Source organism: Gasterosteus aculeatus, chromosome 7 (assembly GCF_964276395.1).
Source record: "Gasterosteus aculeatus chromosome 7, fGasAcu3.hap1.1, whole genome shotgun sequence".
NCBI lineage: Eukaryota > Metazoa > Chordata > Actinopteri > Perciformes > Gasterosteidae > Gasterosteus > Gasterosteus aculeatus.
Window position 1 is genome coordinate 24,266,398 of NC_135694.1, and position 18,350 is coordinate 24,284,747.

At 42.4% G+C, this 18,350-nt stretch overlaps 2 protein-coding genes across 3 annotated transcripts; both read left to right on the plus strand.

The window, feature by feature from the left end:
- The first annotated feature begins 2,834 nt into the window (after positions 1-2,834).
- map3k7cl (map3k7 C-terminal like) lies at positions 2,835-10,749 on the plus strand. Of its 2 annotated transcripts, none has more exons than XM_040180479.2 (5): positions 2,835-3,173; positions 3,881-3,992; positions 5,967-6,025; positions 7,049-7,164; positions 9,552-10,749. In XM_040180479.2, the coding sequence occupies exons 2-5, from the start codon at positions 3,917-3,919 to the stop codon at positions 9,730-9,732; spliced, it is 432 nt and encodes a 143-aa protein (XP_040036413.1). In that variant the 5' UTR covers positions 2,835-3,173; positions 3,881-3,916; the 3' UTR covers positions 9,733-10,749. The 2 variants fall into 2 exon arrangements, with proteins under 2 accessions (XP_040036413.1, XP_040036412.1); XM_040180478.2 differs by having other exon boundaries at positions 3,911-3,992.
- Positions 10,750-11,398: 649 nt separating this feature from the next.
- On the plus strand, positions 11,399-17,223 carry bach1b (BTB and CNC homology 1, basic leucine zipper transcription factor 1 b). Its single transcript, XM_040180477.2, has 5 exons — positions 11,399-11,679; positions 11,795-12,044; positions 12,435-13,802; positions 15,177-15,383; positions 15,492-17,223. Exons 2-5 carry the CDS (start codon positions 11,805-11,807, stop codon positions 15,831-15,833), a joined length of 2,157 nt encoding a protein of 718 aa, XP_040036411.2. The 5' UTR covers positions 11,399-11,679; positions 11,795-11,804; the 3' UTR covers positions 15,834-17,223.
- The last annotated feature ends 1,127 nt before the right edge of the window (positions 17,224-18,350 follow it).

Sequence of the window (18,350 nt, forward strand, 5' to 3'; positions counted from 1 at the left end):
TCCAAAATGAAAATACGGCTCAAAGAGACCGTTGTTGACATTTTAAACGCGTCCAAAATCGGCGGGATAATTCTTTTTATTGCGTTCACTTGAAGGAAAGGTCAGCAACGGACATGAATTCTCGAAAGACTTAAATTACGTTGATTTTTGTTTACACTTGTGGTCTAAAACCAGCTGCATTATCGCAATTACTTCTGTATGAGAAAGTTATCCTTCCACAATTTGTGCCACACATTCGTCTACAATACCACATCCAAATCGTTTCAACCTGTCAAGTCTGACAATTTAAAGGACTGGCAGACGTTTGAGTATGTCCCATCCATCACGATGAGACGAACGGTCTCTGGGGCTGATAAGGCAGGTCTGTCAACAGCCTGTCAATGAAGACAAACGAGGAGGAGGAGGAGGCCTCTGGGAGGTGCACAGCATCATTTATCTCTCTTGCTCTGTCGTCTCTCTGTGTCTTTCTGTCCTACCGTCTGAAATACTTGCTGTAAATAATTCAGGGGCAATGCTCTGATCTGCTGCTGTGCAGGTGAACTGGCCACAAGGATGTTTTACTCCAGAATGTTGCAATACATCTGAACATGAGGAAACCCTGCACAGTAATTATTTCAGGGACTTGTGTCTACATTTTGTTTTAGGCCTGTGTTTAGGCCTATAATGAGTTATGGTCGTTTTTAGGGTGCATTCAGCCTAAAATAATGGCCAGATGGAGGGTTGATGGACGTTTCTTTCCAGCAGCTCTGGAAGCGTGGGTCTCAAATGCAAAATGTTGCTGTTGTGTTAAAACCAGTTCATGCATATTTATTGCTCACCGCAAATTAGGCATTTCCATAAAGTAAGCTCACCAGCTAGAACACAATGATAAGAAATGACTAAAATGATCATTTATGCTAGTAGCATCATACCTGGACCTGTTACTGCCTCCTCTCTTAGTCCTGAATAGCTGAGGCTTTTGGTCAACAATATGCTTTTCATATGTTCATGGTGCTAATGGATCAGGGATTATTAAAATCCCCCAGTGACCTAAACACTACCTGGGTGCCCCTTGATTAGAGTCCCAGGGGTGTTAAAAAAAGAAACAATACCTGTGCTGACAATAGCTGTAGCCAAGAAGTGCCTCAAGAAGACAGGCACACTGTGTTTGCAAGATACAATCAATAAGCCATTTTTCTATAAACATTCAGTCAAAATATGTTCTTCTAACAGTTGTATTAGATTTTATTGGCGAGGAGGGGATGTGTGTTTGCTTTTTTTTGCTTGTTTTCAGTCTGGCATTGGAGAGGCTTCATCATTCCAGTAATCACAATGACACAATCAAACGGGGGTTTGTTTGCCGCCGTAGCAACTATCAGCAGCCTGTTGATCCACTAATTCTCTCAATCTCTGAATAAACAAATGTGCTACTGGCATAGTTCCCCCTCATATAATTAGATCATTCTGATCAAGAAGAGCGAGGATTCACATTTAGACATTTAGATGTGCTGCCACCGTATAATCATTTTACGTTGTTAACTGTAATGTAAACATAATGTTCAAATGTTTCCTTTTGAAATACGTTTTTAGTTTTTGGCTTCAATACATGCAGTTGCTGTAGTTTTTACAGCAATCTAAAATTGTGGCCTGATTCGTATTTTGCAACATTAATTCAATGTGTGGCTCCGATCTACCATGGAACATGCCATGAATTATATTTCGTTTGTGAGCTCACAGGTTCTGTTATTGATTAGTTAGCTCAGGCCTAAGCTAAGGTTAGCTCTTAGCTCAATTAGTTCATTCTGAAGGACGGCGTCTACTTTCAACACACACCTGTTAGGGAGAGAGATCATGATGATCATGATATTACGTCCCCTTTTTGAAGCATCAAATTTCAAGATGATAGAAACACTATTATGAGAATAATGTATATGAATAAATATGTCCACACTCTGGGTGTACACCTACATGAAGTTTACTTGAATTATTTAGAAGGCGCATGTTTTGTTTAGGTTGCATCCACTAACATGCAGAGGAGGGGTTTATCAGCTGTACTGCAGTCAGCCACCAGGGGGCGGTCAATACATCTTTGCTGCACTTAGGAGCTGCATATAGCTGTCATTACGCCCATCTTTAAACCGACGCTATAATTAAAAGATGCAGAAACAAATTGATCCTTTCTACCACAAGTTGTGACCAGATATTTGTGCTCTATGCCGCTCCATAAATTCCCAACCTGTTAAACTCCAAACCCCCAAGTTTTGTTTTGGTGACGATTGAGTTTAAACTAATAACCTTACCTGGGTTATTTTTTTCTGGGATAGTGCTACAGAGCCACATGTTTAATACCAATTTTTCTTTACAGCATACAGTGAGATTATAGGCCTACAGAGTACTCAAGTACTCCTGAGTAAAACATCTGTGCACAGTACCAGTCAAACGTTTGGACACACTTTCTCATTGAATTAAGAACATTTTTAACTGGTACTTCAAAAATTTCGCCTGTCCCTCTAAAAAGTCCACCCTTACGTGCCTGAATCCCATTTGAAGTAGTCTATGTATTGTAAAAAACTCCCCCCATACATATAATATCACCTGCTTTACGACCTCCAAACAGACTAAGATGCTTCTTCCTCCAGAGCTTTTATGGCGAGAGATGTTCATTCTTAGCAACTGTCTCATTGCACAGCTATTGCAAAGCCAAAGACCATCGCGGCCACTGTGTCACTCAAAACAGTGCCACGGCTATGGGCATTTTTGAAGGCTAAAGTCATGTCATCTGAGACATTTAATTGGTCCCGGGTCCACACAGGGGGACAGCGGACGGCATTCCTCGACTGCCTGCGCCCTGTTGTGTTGCTCTTCACCACATGGTTGCTACAGTCCGCGAATAACATGTCAATGCCAACGCAAACTTGAGCTGCTGGAGTCCGTGTGACTGATGCATGCTGGATGAATATGGTGGAGAACTTCTGATTTCTCAATAAAATAGTTTCAGTCTCAAGCGGGAAGTGGAGATCAACTTTTGGAGGGAGAGTTATGCCATGCTACGGCCGAGAGACGCCTTGTACTATTTCTGAAGAGACCTCAGCGGTTGTCCGACGGGGAAAAGGCAGCTGTCAATATTGAGGACGTACCCTTCATTTTAATTTAAATTTTTTGGAATTTCCTGTGCTGGGCTGCTGCTGCTTCAGGTAACAATGACCTGTTGGCTCAGATGATTGATTTCCAGCTATATGCTGCAGATAGTTTGTGTATTTAAGTGTTCTCCGTCATAATGCTGATTATATGACAACAATAGAGATACTATTCTGTAGATTCATCTACCGTTACTGTTATATTTGGACAGTATTGGGCCCCTTTTGGCTTTTCCAGCAACCGAGAGAGCCTTAATAAAGCATGAATTAAAAAGGCCTAATTTTCCAGTGTCGAAGGTCATTGAGCGTTGCTGTTTGAGACACAAGGTTTACGGCGGTTAAAATAGGCATATGACATGAAAAGCCTTTACATACTCTGGAGGAGGTCATGCTAAATCCAGACCAGATCATTTAACCTGACTGCAACCCTAAATGCATGATGAAACTGGTGCCTAATGTGTGTGTACACGAAGCCCTTATACTTTTGTATAGGTGTGTGTCAATCACATGATTCATCAAAGCCGGCTTTCAAAATGACCGTAGCAGTTAAATATTCAGTTAAGTGTGGCTAAATTCCAAATTATGTATTTGGTCGGAATACAAAATGGTGTACTTGACTTATGCTACTACTTCAGCTTTTTTTTCCTATAAAACAGTGTAAAACCCAATTTACACAGAGAAATTACCACAATTCTAAGAAAAACTGATTTTCTTTAATGGTAAATGTCGTAAATTATTTTCATTAATCATCATGTCTCATTTAGCTAACAGCTCTTTTTTGGGGCCTCACAAAGGGATAAATGATCACCTCAACCAGAAGAGTGTCTCCCGATAAATCCGAAGTTAGAATCGCCTTCAGCCTCGAAGACACATCAGGTAACCGCACACTCATTAACACGCACACACACACACACACACACACACACACACACACACACACACTGCTGTGTTCTGCAGCTCTCCTTGCACTGACCTCACACACTGAGGCCCTTGCACATACAAGTGTCAAAATCCAACTTATTTTGAGTTTTGTCGCACCTATTACTCGATTGACTCGTTGAACACCTGGTGCGGCTTGGAGCTCTACTCTCACTGCATTTGCAGTATGTGTGGAACACATGCGTTGCATTCCTGCCACCAAAACAGACCAGCGCCCCCCCCCCCCCCCCCCCCTCACACTGTGTTCATTCTTCTACGCTGTGGCCGAGACAGGTGCTCCCTCTATTTCTGTAGAACCGCAGCATAAAAACTCACCGCACACGCACGTGCGCAGCCGTGCACAACGCACACGTGTGTGAACCCTCAAACAATTTGCTTGCAGGACCAGAATGATTCATTTTTGCTGGTCTACCCTACCTATGGTCAAGGTAGTGTCCGTCAGGATGTTTTACTGCAGTGGGGGGGCCAGGCACTGGGACAGCAGCTGCAGCCATGGCAGAGTCAGGTTTCCCCCGCTAATACTAACAGTGTCCCACTGCCTGATTCACTGTTCAGCTTTTAGAACACTGGCCTATATTTATATGCAGTTAACACGTTCAGTCATACTCCGCCCGTCTCTGATCCCTCTTGTCTTTCTCGGAGGAAGTGAGATGAAGGGCTGTGGCAGGAACGACACTCGAATCCCACTCTAAGCAATGATTCATTGCACCCATGGAAGGCCTTGTGCCTGTCATTCTGCCATGTCCTCTAACTGAATCATTCCTACTGGCGTGCGTTTGTTTCTAGCTTGCTTTTTCGCCTCATCTAAAACATCCACTCGTGTGGATTTAGTCTAGTTTCAGCTCGTTTTCCAATAAGTTTCTTTCTGCGTTGGTTCATTTTATGATAAATCTTATGGCTTATGTCGTTGTGTTTTGCTGGCTTTAGCTGATGGTAGGCTCAAATTGTCTTGTTTTACTTGCAGTGGTTGCTCCGGGAGCTGTCCAGCCACAATTTGACCCCGCCATCCGAAGTTACATTTTGGATATGTCCCGGGCGATCATGTTGTTGCCTCATTGAACTTGTGTTTCCCAGCAGGGAGACTAAGACCTGTGCTCCATCTAGGGATTATCCTGCATGGCTCTCATGACTTCATGCCAGGCATAGATATAACCACACACGGTGTCAATCCTAAGCATTAGAACTGTATTTATTCCACATCATAATTGGCCCCTTGGCTGCAGGCTGGCCCACTGGTACCTCTGCTTTTAGAAGGTTGCATCATCCTAGGATTCTCCACATGTGTTCCACAACTCCAGGGGGACATTGCTGGCAAGGCAAAGGCTGGTGCACACAACCCGTCTGTTTCTGCCTGTCTGTCTGTCCGTCTGGCTGCTCGTCTGTCTGAACCCCTCTGTGTCCATACATCTGGCCTGACTGTGTGTGTCCGTTTGTATTCTTACCCTTTGCGTCGTTCAATGTGACTGCTCATTACTGCAGTAAAATAATACGGCACGCACTGTACATTTGTGTGTATGGACCCCTATAACGTTTAGTTTTGATCCATTTTAAGATAGTTAAAATACTTATAAACACTCTGCCTGTTTGATCATGCCATCATTGGGAAGCCAATTAAAAACAATTATGTGTCATAAACTAGTTTTCCAATCTCTGCAGGCTGATTATAGTAAAGTGCTTTGATGGAAGACAGTGAATCCGTCTAGAGGCTGTTGGTGGAGAGTAACTATGTACAATTCATCAAGTGGTCTATACGTACAGTTTAGATGTACTTTTACTTTAGTATTTAAACACATTTATCAAACATCTACATATTATGATTCTATGCAAAACAAAATTGATCAATATTGACCCCTGCAATATCAATCATTATAGAGATTATTCATATGTGAATAATGCATTTCGTTTCTTTAGGAGTAAAAGATGTGGAAGACCTTCCTAAGACTTTCCCGGATCTTGAACAGCGACTGCAGGTATAAAGTACTATTATACTCCTACATGCTGTAACATTACAGAGCAGCATAAGAGAGCAGAGGCTATCGAAGTGATGGCAATGATTTTAAATCCAAAATTCTTCCTTTCATGTATAGCTCTGGTTATTTCTTAGTGCTTTATTCTATAAATATGACCCTTTTTTATTTCCCTTTTTGATTTTGACTGTTTTTGACTGTTGCCGTCATTATTTCTCATTTCTTTTAGTGTGTAACTGTTCTACACATAGAGCCCAGCTCAGTGAAATCATTGTGGAAACAACCAACTATAAATGAGTTGACGGCATGTTGAGAGGGAAAGTTCTTTAAAGGAACTTTGCAATAAAATAAATCAAAAAATAAAGCCAAAAAATAAAATGTTATATGATGCTGGAAATTTCCTCTAAAACCTTTTCTGTTCATAGTAGGTACATACAGTATATGACACCACTCACTCTCTTCACTGTGTGTGCTCATTCTGCTATTACCGTTGTCATTGAATTATCCTTCAACGGGCGCCATGGCCCAGGGTCGCACAGAGTGCACGTTGCTTTAGAGTCGAATGAGAGAAGCAGCAGCAGGCCGGTGAATGAGAGCGCTCGCGCACTGTAAGCGGGTTTCTGTTTCTTCGTTGTGATGTGTTAATAATAAATATTCACATTTAAGATATAGGACTGCGCGTGTTTTTAATGAAAATAACGTTATCCGCCGTCAGACATGCTGCCATTGTCCCACCCAGTGAGACCTTCCGTGGTGTGAACGAAGAAGCATTTTGCAGGTGTTATAAAAGCAGTATGGAGACAAGTTAACTCAGGTCTCAATTGCTGCCCTCACATACGGCAATCTCTTGTTTCACCAGAAGTGATGTCTGTAGAAAAGTGCATGGGCCTGCCTGGAAAGTGCTGTTGCAAATAACAGGTCCAGGTTTGTATATATTCTAATCTCTTTTGTTTGGTTTTTCGCCCCCGGCCCTGAACTAACCCGACGTCTCTCCTACGTCACATGTCTCTCTCTAACCTCTTGAAGCCAGTGCCCCCCTGTGGGTCTCTGAGAGAGAGCGCCGAGGTGTACAAGGAGCACTGCAGGATGGCGAGAGAATTCCACCAGGTCAAACATGACATCGCAGTGATCGAGGATCGCAAGTGAGTCAAACAAACAAGAGCTCTTCTGGTAAACTGGTCATATTGATTCAAATAAAACCAATAAGATTGTGCTTCCGTAATTTGAATAATCATGTCTTATAAGAATATTGGTAAAAGTTTGGAACATACATGTAGACCACTAGAAATTGCAAATCTTTTGCAAGAGGATCATGAGGCATTTTGGATTGAAATTTCCACCAGATGGCAGATGTTCCCACAGCGTTTAGCATATCATCTTCAGCCCTTTATTTAAAGAGATATCAAAACAGCTTGTAATGTATGAGTTTGACTACAGATCTAAGATTTATTACGAGGATTACTTTTGAATTAGAAACAATATCAAACATGTGTGATACAGAAATCATTGTGAATGGGAAGGCTGTTCGATTGTAGATCACATTTTGGAAAAGTATTTATCTTTACTGTGGGGAATACTATATACTTTATACTATACCATGCAGCCCTCGTCAGATGCAATTGAGTGAGACCTGCCGTGTGCTATAATGCACATGGCGTTTGCACTGTGTGTATCCTTGCACATAAACAAAAGTGCATTAAACACACACACAGTCACACGGTCCCCTGTGTCCTCAGCAGCTGTGGGCAGTTTTAGCAGTGGGCTTTTTAATTCAAGGCCGTTGCTGCTACCCCACCGCCCCCCTACACACACACTCACATGCAGACACACACACACACACACACACACACACACACACACACACACACACACACCACCTAAATAGAAAACAGCATGGCAGACTCTGATGTGATGACTTTAGCCTTGAGTTTAGATAAGAACATGATGAGTCAGGCCTGTAGCAACTCTTGGTTGGTCTCTCTTTCACGCCGTAGCTCATGCCAACGTTGTCTCACATTTAAAGTAAAGTGAGACACAACTTGACGGCAAGACCAATTGTGCTTTTAAATCAATGCTAAAACTGCAAAAAAGGCGTCACTGATCCTTTTTGAGCATCGAACACGTTGTTTGTGGAAGAGTGAATATTTTAGCTACAGTATCGGTCATCAACCATTGTAATGACAGTTTGGTTACTTCTTAACACAACGGGATATTTTTAGGCTTAAAGGGAAATGATGCAAGAATGACTTTCTAATACATTGTGGAGGGGCTTTCCAAAACTTCCCTCAGCCTATTAAACTAGTAAATAATATTTACACAGCGTATCAAACAAGTCAAGGCTGTTACATAGTATAGTGAACTTTAACTCATTCCTGTAATACCAGTGAACAGATTCCAAAGGTCAACATAATGTTCATTTGATCGCCGCTGGTCAAAACAGTATAAATCAGTGCTGGAGAAAGTTTCCACTAATAAGAAATACCATTTTGGGCTTTTAAATTACTTGACATTAAATCAAAAACACAAGTCAATAGTAATTTTCTGTCAAAGTTATGGCATCCAAGCTGAATGGAGACTCCTTTTTCTTCTTTGTTGATGCTGCTGTTGCGCGACTTGGCACCTACCAGGCGTAATACAACACTGATATTCGCACACTCTCAGGCGCGAGGACACGACATGCACGTTACGCACATAGATTTGTGTGCATGTGTGCTTACACTGTGTTTCAAAGTCCAAAGGCTGATCTCTTCTCAGAGTGTGAAATCGCCGTTAGCCGGCCAAAGTCAGGTCATCTTGTCCAAAACAGAGTGAGAGTTCTGATTGGCTTCATCAATCATTTTGATTGGCTTCATTGCGAGAGAATGTGAGGATGGGGAAATAATGTTACTTTATGTTATTCATGCTGTTATGCACAAATAACCGCTTCAGCCCACATGGATTTACAAGACACCAAAGATACAGTTGGAGTGGAGAAATATTTTTGAGATGTATTGTGTAATCTTGGATGTAACAAAGAATTAATTATTTTTTTCAGACCTTTAGTGAAATTCTGGCTTTTTATGGTTAAAAAATATGTTTGTGGTTAAGGGCTTGACTTCATATTAGCACAGTATTTACCATCATATAGTGTATAACGCAAAATCGTATCTAAAATATAAATTTTATTCTGATTTAGGCCTGTTTCCCAGCCATGCAGATACTTATTTTGGACCCGGTTAGCTTTATACAGTAAGCAGGGTTTTTATTTTTGATAAGCTCAGCCCTTTTCATAATTTCATAATGTCCTTGTTTGTTTTGGTTTCTTTGCTTCCTTTCCCACAGAGCAGGGACAAAACATCTGGAAAAATGAATTGCTCATATGTCAAAATTTGACTGATCGTCTGCAAATTTGTCCTTTTCTGAACTGGGAACCTGTTTTTTTATTGCATCAACCCAAACTCCCCAACTTTTCACAGCTGAAAAAATATTAAGTGGGAAGAGATAGCAAATGAATAAATGATGGAACGGTACATTTATTTCCATCTCTTAGGCGCAAATTGCTAGCAGAGCTGGTGGAGGATGAGAAGGTTGCATTGGAGATTGCCCGTCTGGAGGAGGAGTTTCGGCGTCTAACAGAGGAGAACCGCACCTTGATGACTGTCCACAACGAGCGCGCTCAGCAGCTAGAGAGGCTCTGCTACACCAATCAAACGAGACAGGACCCCTCGTGACCTCTGACGCCCGCGGAACCGGAGGCCTCCAAACATCCAGCTGACGGCATGCCCGGACACCATGCAGAAATAAAGGCACAACTAGTGTTTATTCTTCATAATAACAGTCAGTGAATCCGCCCTCAGAAAGGCGTTGTGTTTATTCATGTCTGAGTCATTTGTTTGAACCACCGCAACTTGCTGTCATCAATTCTATCAAGCCGTGACACAAGGCCACTTTTCTGGGTTTTGTTGTGTGATCTTGCAGAACCTCCCCGGTCGCCCTTGCAACACCTCGCAGTCTATATTTATACAATGTCAGCTTCTGTGGATGACCAGATATTCAGATATCCGTCTGAAGACCTTTGGAGACTCAGATCTCTTAGCTGAGGTCTGCGGAGGGAGCCAAAGGTGGTATGATGTGGGCCAAGTGTTGTATTTTGAGGATTGTTTCCCCTTCCTCTTCCTCTCTCCCAACTCGTTACTAACAATTCAAGTTCCTGTTATGGTAAAAAAGGAAATGAGACAAACGTCGAACAGAGTCAGGGATTGGGAAATTAAAGCCATTTGAGGAGAAGAGCAAAAGTAAATTTCTCAATACCAATCTGCTGCGACACACAGCACTGTGTGAGTACATTTTGTTGCTGTAGCGTGTCTCACCCGCCGGTGGAAGGGGATGTATACATACACAAACATGTGGTGATAAAATGCATTTTACTTTAACAGTAGCAAAAGTTTCATTTCTCGCCATGCTTGTGTGTTTGTGCCATCTCCATGACTACGCTGTGGTGCTTACATGGAAAGAGGAACTAAATTTCTTTTTTTTTTTTTCATGGGGAGATTAGCTCACAGTGGAATTCTGAAAACGTCACCTGATTGGCCAGTTCGACACTGGCAGCCTTCCCTCTTCCTCCTTCAAAACATTGACGACTGTGCTTCGCGGAGATGTTTGGTCTACTTGTTGTGCTTTACTGCATGCTTTTACTTTATAGAAAAATTGCTTGCAAAGTTTATCATTAAACACTTTTTCTGGCAGCATTCCTGCGCCTCTATAGTCCTCTTTATCATAGTTTCACAGCTGGTGTCAAATACAAAATGAATATAATTACAAATCAATTATAGTATGTGTTATAGTAAATTATTATAGTATGTTAGTAATCTTTTAAAGTTAACTTTATCATTAAATTATTAATGATAAGTTCCTTTACGTGAACTTATTGTGACAGCAAAAGCACATTCTCTCCTCTCTCTCTCTCTCTCTCTCTCTCTCTCTCTCTCTCTCTCTCTCTCTCTCTCTCTCTCTCTCTGTCACACACACTCACAGACAGAGAACCAGACTCTCTAAAACGCAAATGTTTTTTAGTTTTTTTAAATGTCCTCCCACATTTAAAAAACACAAAACAAGGTAATAGTTTTACTGGGAAATGTTTAAATCACATGGACATTATAGTCCCGATCGTCTCGCAAAGGTTCAGTTTATTGTACAACTCTAAAGACACAGGCACATACTTTAATCGTGTCTGGGACATTTTCTGGGAAAAGCCTTTTAGTTTACCAGCGAAACGTGTGGGATTGGCGTGAACGAGAAAACTGCTTGCTCATCCCATATCAGCAGGAGTCTATGAGTCAGCGCTCTGTTACACCCAGAGTTGTTGCGAAACCAACACACACACACACACACACAGACGTGCACACAAACACGCAGTCACACACACCCACACAGACACCCATACACTCTCTCTCTCTCTCTCTCTCTCTCTCTCTCTCTCTCTCCCTCTCACATACTCACACACGAGCCACATGACTGAGTCAAGCTCAGTTTTTAGTTTGTACCACAGTTGAGATAAGGCTTTCTGGGAAACGTATCCTGGTTGGGCAGCATTCCATTTACAAATAGCAATGTATGCTCGGCAGCTGGCAGACTTTTTTTAATACTCTAAGAATCGTGGATATATAAAGTCTCGTAAGGTAGGAACGTTTTTCTTGTCATTTCTACGTATAACTAAGTATGCATCCTGAAAGATGGAACGTTAACTGCAAATGCGTACGCGCGGGGCCTCTGTGTGTTTCTGCTTACTTACAGATTATCCCTCATGGCCACATCTGCCCCCCGGTCATCTGTGTTCACCTTTGAGTCTACAGTGCATTCCTCCCATGTGCTGCGCTGCCTGGACGAGCAGCGTCGGCGAGACACAATGTGTGATGTTACCGTGGTGGTGGAAGGTCAGAGTTTCAGAGCCCACCGCTCAATTCTCGCTTCCTGCAGCGAGTACATGATGCACAGGATCTCCTCGTTTTCACAGCACGGAGCGGTCATCACCCTCCCCCAAGAGGTGAGATGTCACCTCACCATACCGGACAGGTAGAAAGTAGATCGGTGCTGCCAGATATCAACAATTCAAGAAAAATGAAGAAAAAAAATAAGAGAAGAAGAAGATCTGAAAGGTTATTGAACTGAAAAGCTTGTTTTCGTAATTCTAATTAATACATCTCCTTTCATTTTTATGTACTTTGTGTTCTTGCACGTTTGTTCAAAAAAGAAACCAAATTGCGAAATTCTGGAGTGGGAGAACCTACTTTTGTTGAGTGAACTGAACACTTGTGATTGTTTTCCTCGTATGTGTCGTATGTCAGATTATCTGACAGAAAATATTGGCAAATAACCAATTGCATTCATTCAGAATAAACCCCAGCGTCATTCATGTCCCTTGTCCTTTCTCCAGGTGACAGTTGCTGGCTTTGAACCTTTGCTGAAGTTTGCCTACACATCCAAACTCATCTTTGAGAAACACAATGTCTTAGAAATACGTAACTCCGCTTCCATTCTCGGTTTCAACGACCTAGACAAGGCATGCTTCGATTTCCTCCTCCCCAAGTTCTTCTCCAGCAGCAAGAGCCCTGCCCCCGTTGCAAGAAAGACCTGTTGTAAAAAGAAATGCAAGAGGCGACTCTCAAAGGAAGACGGTGCCATCGACTCTGGCGACGTCTTGCTGTTTGAAAAAGAAGCAAAACCGGTTGCTGACTCACCATCTCAGCAGGAAGTCACTGGCAGCCAAATGGAAAGTCAGAAGGGTACAGGCACTCTCACAGTCGCGATACAGTGTCCCAAGTATCGCAAGTTCCAGCTGGCTTGTGGAAAGGAAACGTGTGTCCCCGAGAAAAGTCTAAACAATCCTGTGATCACAACAGTCATCAAGAATGACTGCGACCGCCCTTGCTCGCCCGCCTCCAGCGGTGCGACCAGCAAGAACGACGGTGAGCGGCCCGGTAACTCGCCCTTCATTCCCACCTCCCAGGGCAAAGGGCCGGCCGATGAGCCACGGAAAACTGAACAAGAAGGGGTCGGTAGGGGAGGGGAGGTCGACCCAAACGAGAGGCACAGACAATGGAATAAGAAGGAAAAAGTGATGGAGATGGAGGAAGGCATCAGCTGTCCAGACACATTCAAGGTAGTCCCGTCGGGGCGGAGCACAGGGCTGGATGACAGGTCCTCAGGGTTGATGTTGTACCACTGTCCCATGGCAAACTTTGGCGAGTGTCCCGCGATCACCAGGTCACCGGGGCACAAGAGGTTCTCGGTGGACGGTGCGGAGGGCCAGAAGGAATCCGGTGCGCTGGCGTCAGCGCCCACTCATCCAAAGGCAGAGGATCAGGTAGAAGCTGAGCGGAGATGGTCAGATCACGACATGAAAATACAACAAACTGGCAGCAACCTGTGGGTAAAAAACAGTGGAGAGAGCCGTGAAAGAGACGCGTCCGAGCACCTGGCCAAGGAGCTGGTGTCCCACACGGGCTTATTATCTCAGCTGAATTTCCAGGACCCTGAAGCGGGACGTTCCTCTGATGCAGAGAACGGAAAGGTGCAGAACACGTCTCTGCAGTGGCTGAAATGCCACAACCTCAGTTCCACGAGCTGTCCCTTTTACCAGGAGCTGGACCAAAGCAAGTGTTTGTGGAAGGGCGCAGAGGTGTCTGAGTGCGAAGGGGCGTCTCAATCAGGTGTATCTTCCCCTAACTCGGGGGACGATGGAGACTCAGAGACAGAGACAGAAGGAGACAGCGAGTCTTACACAAGAGAGAGGGCCAGACAGGTGAGTGGTCAAAGCCTGAATGAAGCCCACCTAGGCCCCGCACATCTGTTCTGTTTGTCGATGCGTCTTTCCTACAGCCACCGAACTGTGAAGTTCAAAATGAATCTGCGTCAAAAAGTGCCAACAAGCTCACACTACTTGTAGATTACGTTTCCCTATGTTTGTTTTAGATAGAGTTAGGTACATTTTATCAAAGGCAAATAAGTGTTTGCATTTGTTTAACAGGAAGCAGAATCCCTTCAGTGTCAAGTTAATTATTAAACATGTAGAAATGATGATGTGCGTGTGCACATGTGTGTTGCGAAAGTGTGCGCGAGTCTCGACAATTAGTTCAGAGTCCAGTTCATTTGAAATTGACGACTCAGCCCGATGAGTTAACAATAACTGAAGGCCATTCAAACAATAGGTTCGAGGAAGTTCTCACTGTTACTGTCGGCAAGGTGCGAATAATGCTGTGGGGTAAAGGTCCTTTCAGAGGGTAAACCATGCTTTTATTTACTCTAGATAAAACTTTACATGATAAAAACTTTTCTGGTAAATCAGTGAGTGTACATTTCAGGTCACACTTCAGCAGCAGCAATAATCCCCCCCCCCCCCACCCCTCCCCCCCTCAGAACCTTTGCTTTTAAGAGGCAACTCCTCATAGGAGTTCATTATTAACAGCTTAGTCAAAATATAACCTGGTGTCTTAATTACCAATCCATTCTGACGTTTGCCTCTCTTAACTGTTTAGTGTTAAAAAAAACAGAAGGTGCCACATTTTTTTTAATCTAAATATTTGATTGTATAATTTTGTTATTTTCCTTAAAAACAAATTTTTATATATTAATTAGTTTTGCATAATGACTCAGTTTGTAAATTCTTCTGACATTTCCACTACTTGGGTTAGTGTAGTCAAATGACTTACTGTACATTCATGCCATAGCTTCTAATAACTACCAAGGAAAACAAACACACTATCCTCTTCCTGTTTTTGGTTGTGCCACAGTCGACCCACTTCCCTTTGTGCTATGAATTGGACCATTATTTGCCAAGAGATGGTTCTCAGGTTCTTAGCGACACACTGAATTGCCAAGCAAAATCAAGGCTTATCGGGAACAAATGTAAATGCCGATGGTGCCACTCTAATTATTATGTTCAGACGAGCGCATTAAAACCTGCCTCCTCACGTTGTTGTTGTGAAGCAGCTGTGTGTTTGTGCGCTATCGTCACCCTCATATGTCATCTACAGCCTGACGTCATAAAAAAAAAAGACAAAGAATGTTATACGTGTTTTATATATATTTATTGATTTGGGCTCTATCTGTCATTATGCAGATACTTTAGAGCTTCACTGTTTCGGTTTACCTTTGTTTTTTGTTCGGGTGCCTTTAGGTGCGGTTGCCTTTCTCTGTAGAGTGGATTGTGGATCTGAACAGGAATGACTTCCAACAGCTGCTGAAGCAACAGGTCTTTACACAGGAACAGCTGGAGTTTGTCCACGACATGAGGCGACGTAGCAAGAACCGCCTCGCAGCTCAACGCTGCCGCAAGAGGAAACTGGAATGCATAAATGATCTGCAGTGTGAAATCAACAAGCTGGTAATAAAACATGCCTTTGCTCCAACCAGGGAACGTTTTTTAAGCACTGTTTGCTTACAGACATGTCAATTATTATGTGTGTGTGTGTGTGTGTACCACGTTTCACAGAAGACAGAGAGGGAGAAGCTAATGATGGAGAGGAGCCATTTGAGCCAGCTGAGGTTGAAGACATGTCACAGCGTCTCTGCATTATGCCAGAAAGTCTGCAACGAAGTCAACCTGAAGCCAGATCAGCTCCAGGTGTTGGCCCAATACACCTCCTCGGACTGCCCTCTGTCGTCTTTGTTTCCTCACGTAGATTCATTCATTTCACAGCCTGACTCGCTACTCCAACCTCAGGCTTCACTCTCGGCCTGTTTTGGCCACCTCGATATGTACACGGCGGCTGAGGAGGCTCCGTCCAGCTCCACAACGGACACAGTTAAAGGTGATGGTCAACGACCACTTTAAATGCACATTCGGCACACGTAAATGCCACAAATGAGTAGTTATTAAACATTCCCCCTCTGCATCAGACAGTATTTGTAGACGAGTACGTGCTGCATTGTAAGGTAGTGGCATACTTGCAATGCATTTATAATGAGAAGGCCATAATCTGCACAAATTCTCATCGGCTCTTGCTACCTTTTCAATTTAAAACATACAACTTAAATGAAAAAGTCAGGAATGTATTCCAGGCGTGAAAAACTTGTCAATTTACTTTATAGTCTCTGATAACCTGCTGCAGCAATTTTTTTACGTTTTTCAAATGGATTATACTTAGTTTTCTGGTTAAAGCGGAACACAACCTGCTTACCAATCAAGTCAGCCAGGGTGCATGATGAGAATGTTACAATTGTAATCACAAGTCATTGCATACATCAGGGAACAAAGGTACCTTTATTTATTATGTGCATCACTGTTTAATTATCTTGGGATAAAACACTTCCTCTTTATACATGTGTACTTTAATTGTTGGATTCTCAGGTGTCAATAGGAAACTTCAGCACTCAATACCTCTTGCAGACAGTGTTGTTTCTCCCTTTAGAGCATTTTGCACTAAAACCATACAACACAGCAACCATAATGTGCGATGTTTACCTAAGGGCCGCGTGTCTGGCTGAGATATATCAGACTGTCATTGTGGTCCTCTGACCACAGTGACACAGCTCTCCTTGTTTGCACACCCCTCTCAGAGCTCAGCATTGACTCAACTAAACAGACCTCACAAATTGACCTAATGTGTTTTAAGTGCAGCCTGAAGAAAATGCGTCTTAGCACAGCTATCACACTGAACAGTAACAAATCAGCTATACTTTTAGCAGAAACGCTGCCTCTTTCAGTGGGATGAAAAACACATTGATGTGTATATTTTGTGTTTCCCGTATTATCAACAATCATGTTAATTCATTCTTTACTCAATGTTTTGTATTTGTTTGGACTTTTACCTAGAACCTTTCCCCTGCTTTCCCAAGACTCAACTTTGCAACCTTTTCATAATCAAGTTTCACTGTATCATATTTGCATATATTAGTTTATTTTCACCCATGATAATCACAACAGTTCAAATATTAAATTAGAAGTTTGTCATTGATTGTGTGATGAAATAGCGAGGGACCACTACGATTTTTTAGTTTTTAGACGATGACTTCAGAAGTGTTTTTTTCTGTTTGCTGAAGTTTATCCACTCAGTGAAATGGACGATGATGCTGTTGCGTATTGCCCTCTAGTGGCACTTAAAGCTGTATAGCACATGCACATTGTAGTTTTATTACTTCTAAAGGGCTACATCTTTCTATAATAATCTCAGAATGGATTCCTGCATTTTTTTACAGCAAATAAAATGCTTCAAACTATTAAATATGTTTACTTCTTTCTTTCAGTCGTAAAGAAAAGTTGCTACTGCATCGGATTATGCAATGCTGCATGCATAATGCATTGATTATTGCATCAGATTATTGCAAAATCTAATAGATAAAACATAACAATAAGGATAATAACATATCAAATATGTCAGTTTTAGAGATAGCTCAGCTCATAAGGCTTTCGAGGAGATTGCTCCTTTAACTTATACATATATTAATGACTTCATACTGAATTTAGTCTTTCCTGTTTCTCCCTCCTAGATATCAGCCACCCTTTCCCACTGAAACTCTTTTTTTCAGTCCTCCCCCTGTCTCTCGCCGGAGGCCATTGTCGTTATACAGAGACTGCAATTCCATCCTTAAATTTCCTTTTTATGTGAGCAAACATGACGTAATAGCTCCCCTGGTCCGAATCTATATTACGATGTGAATCACCGCAATGCTGGTTATTTTCTCTACATAGTCATTAACTGATCATGAAGAGAGCGTTCAAGAAAGACCCTTAGGGGAAAGGTTAAGCAGGTCAAGAGGGCCTAATAGATCGTGGCACTGCGGAGTGGGAACCAAGAGCTGCTGAGGTCTCAGGGATTTAGGATCAGTAAATCCCCCTAATAATGAACACAAGCTGTAGTTAAGTTTAAAGTCATTTATCATTGGAGTGGTTTCACTTCACTTTAACTTTGCTGTGTGTGTGTTTCTACAACTAAATCCAACAATACATAACAATATATTGTTTCTCTGTAGTAATGAAACACACTATACGAGTCACGTCATGCATTACGTCCAGTTGATACGATTAGAAATGAAGGAAGGTGCATTGCCTGCAGTGTTGCTAATGTGACAACAGATGGCACTAAATGAGCAGTTTACTGGGGAGATGAGCAGGGCAAAAGGCTCAATCCGATTTAATCTTGTTTCCTTCACTTTCTCCTTGTCGCTTTCTCCTTGTTGTGTAATCGCCTCTTGGGCGCCATAACCACACTAAATGGGTTTTGCTCTTATGGAGTTGTGTGTGAATTCTATCTGGAAAATATCTCCAATGAATTTCGGCGTGACCTGTCTAATGTGTTTGCTTCTGTTCACCTGCATGAACCTTTGATGGGCCGACCGTCTCATGTTGCTG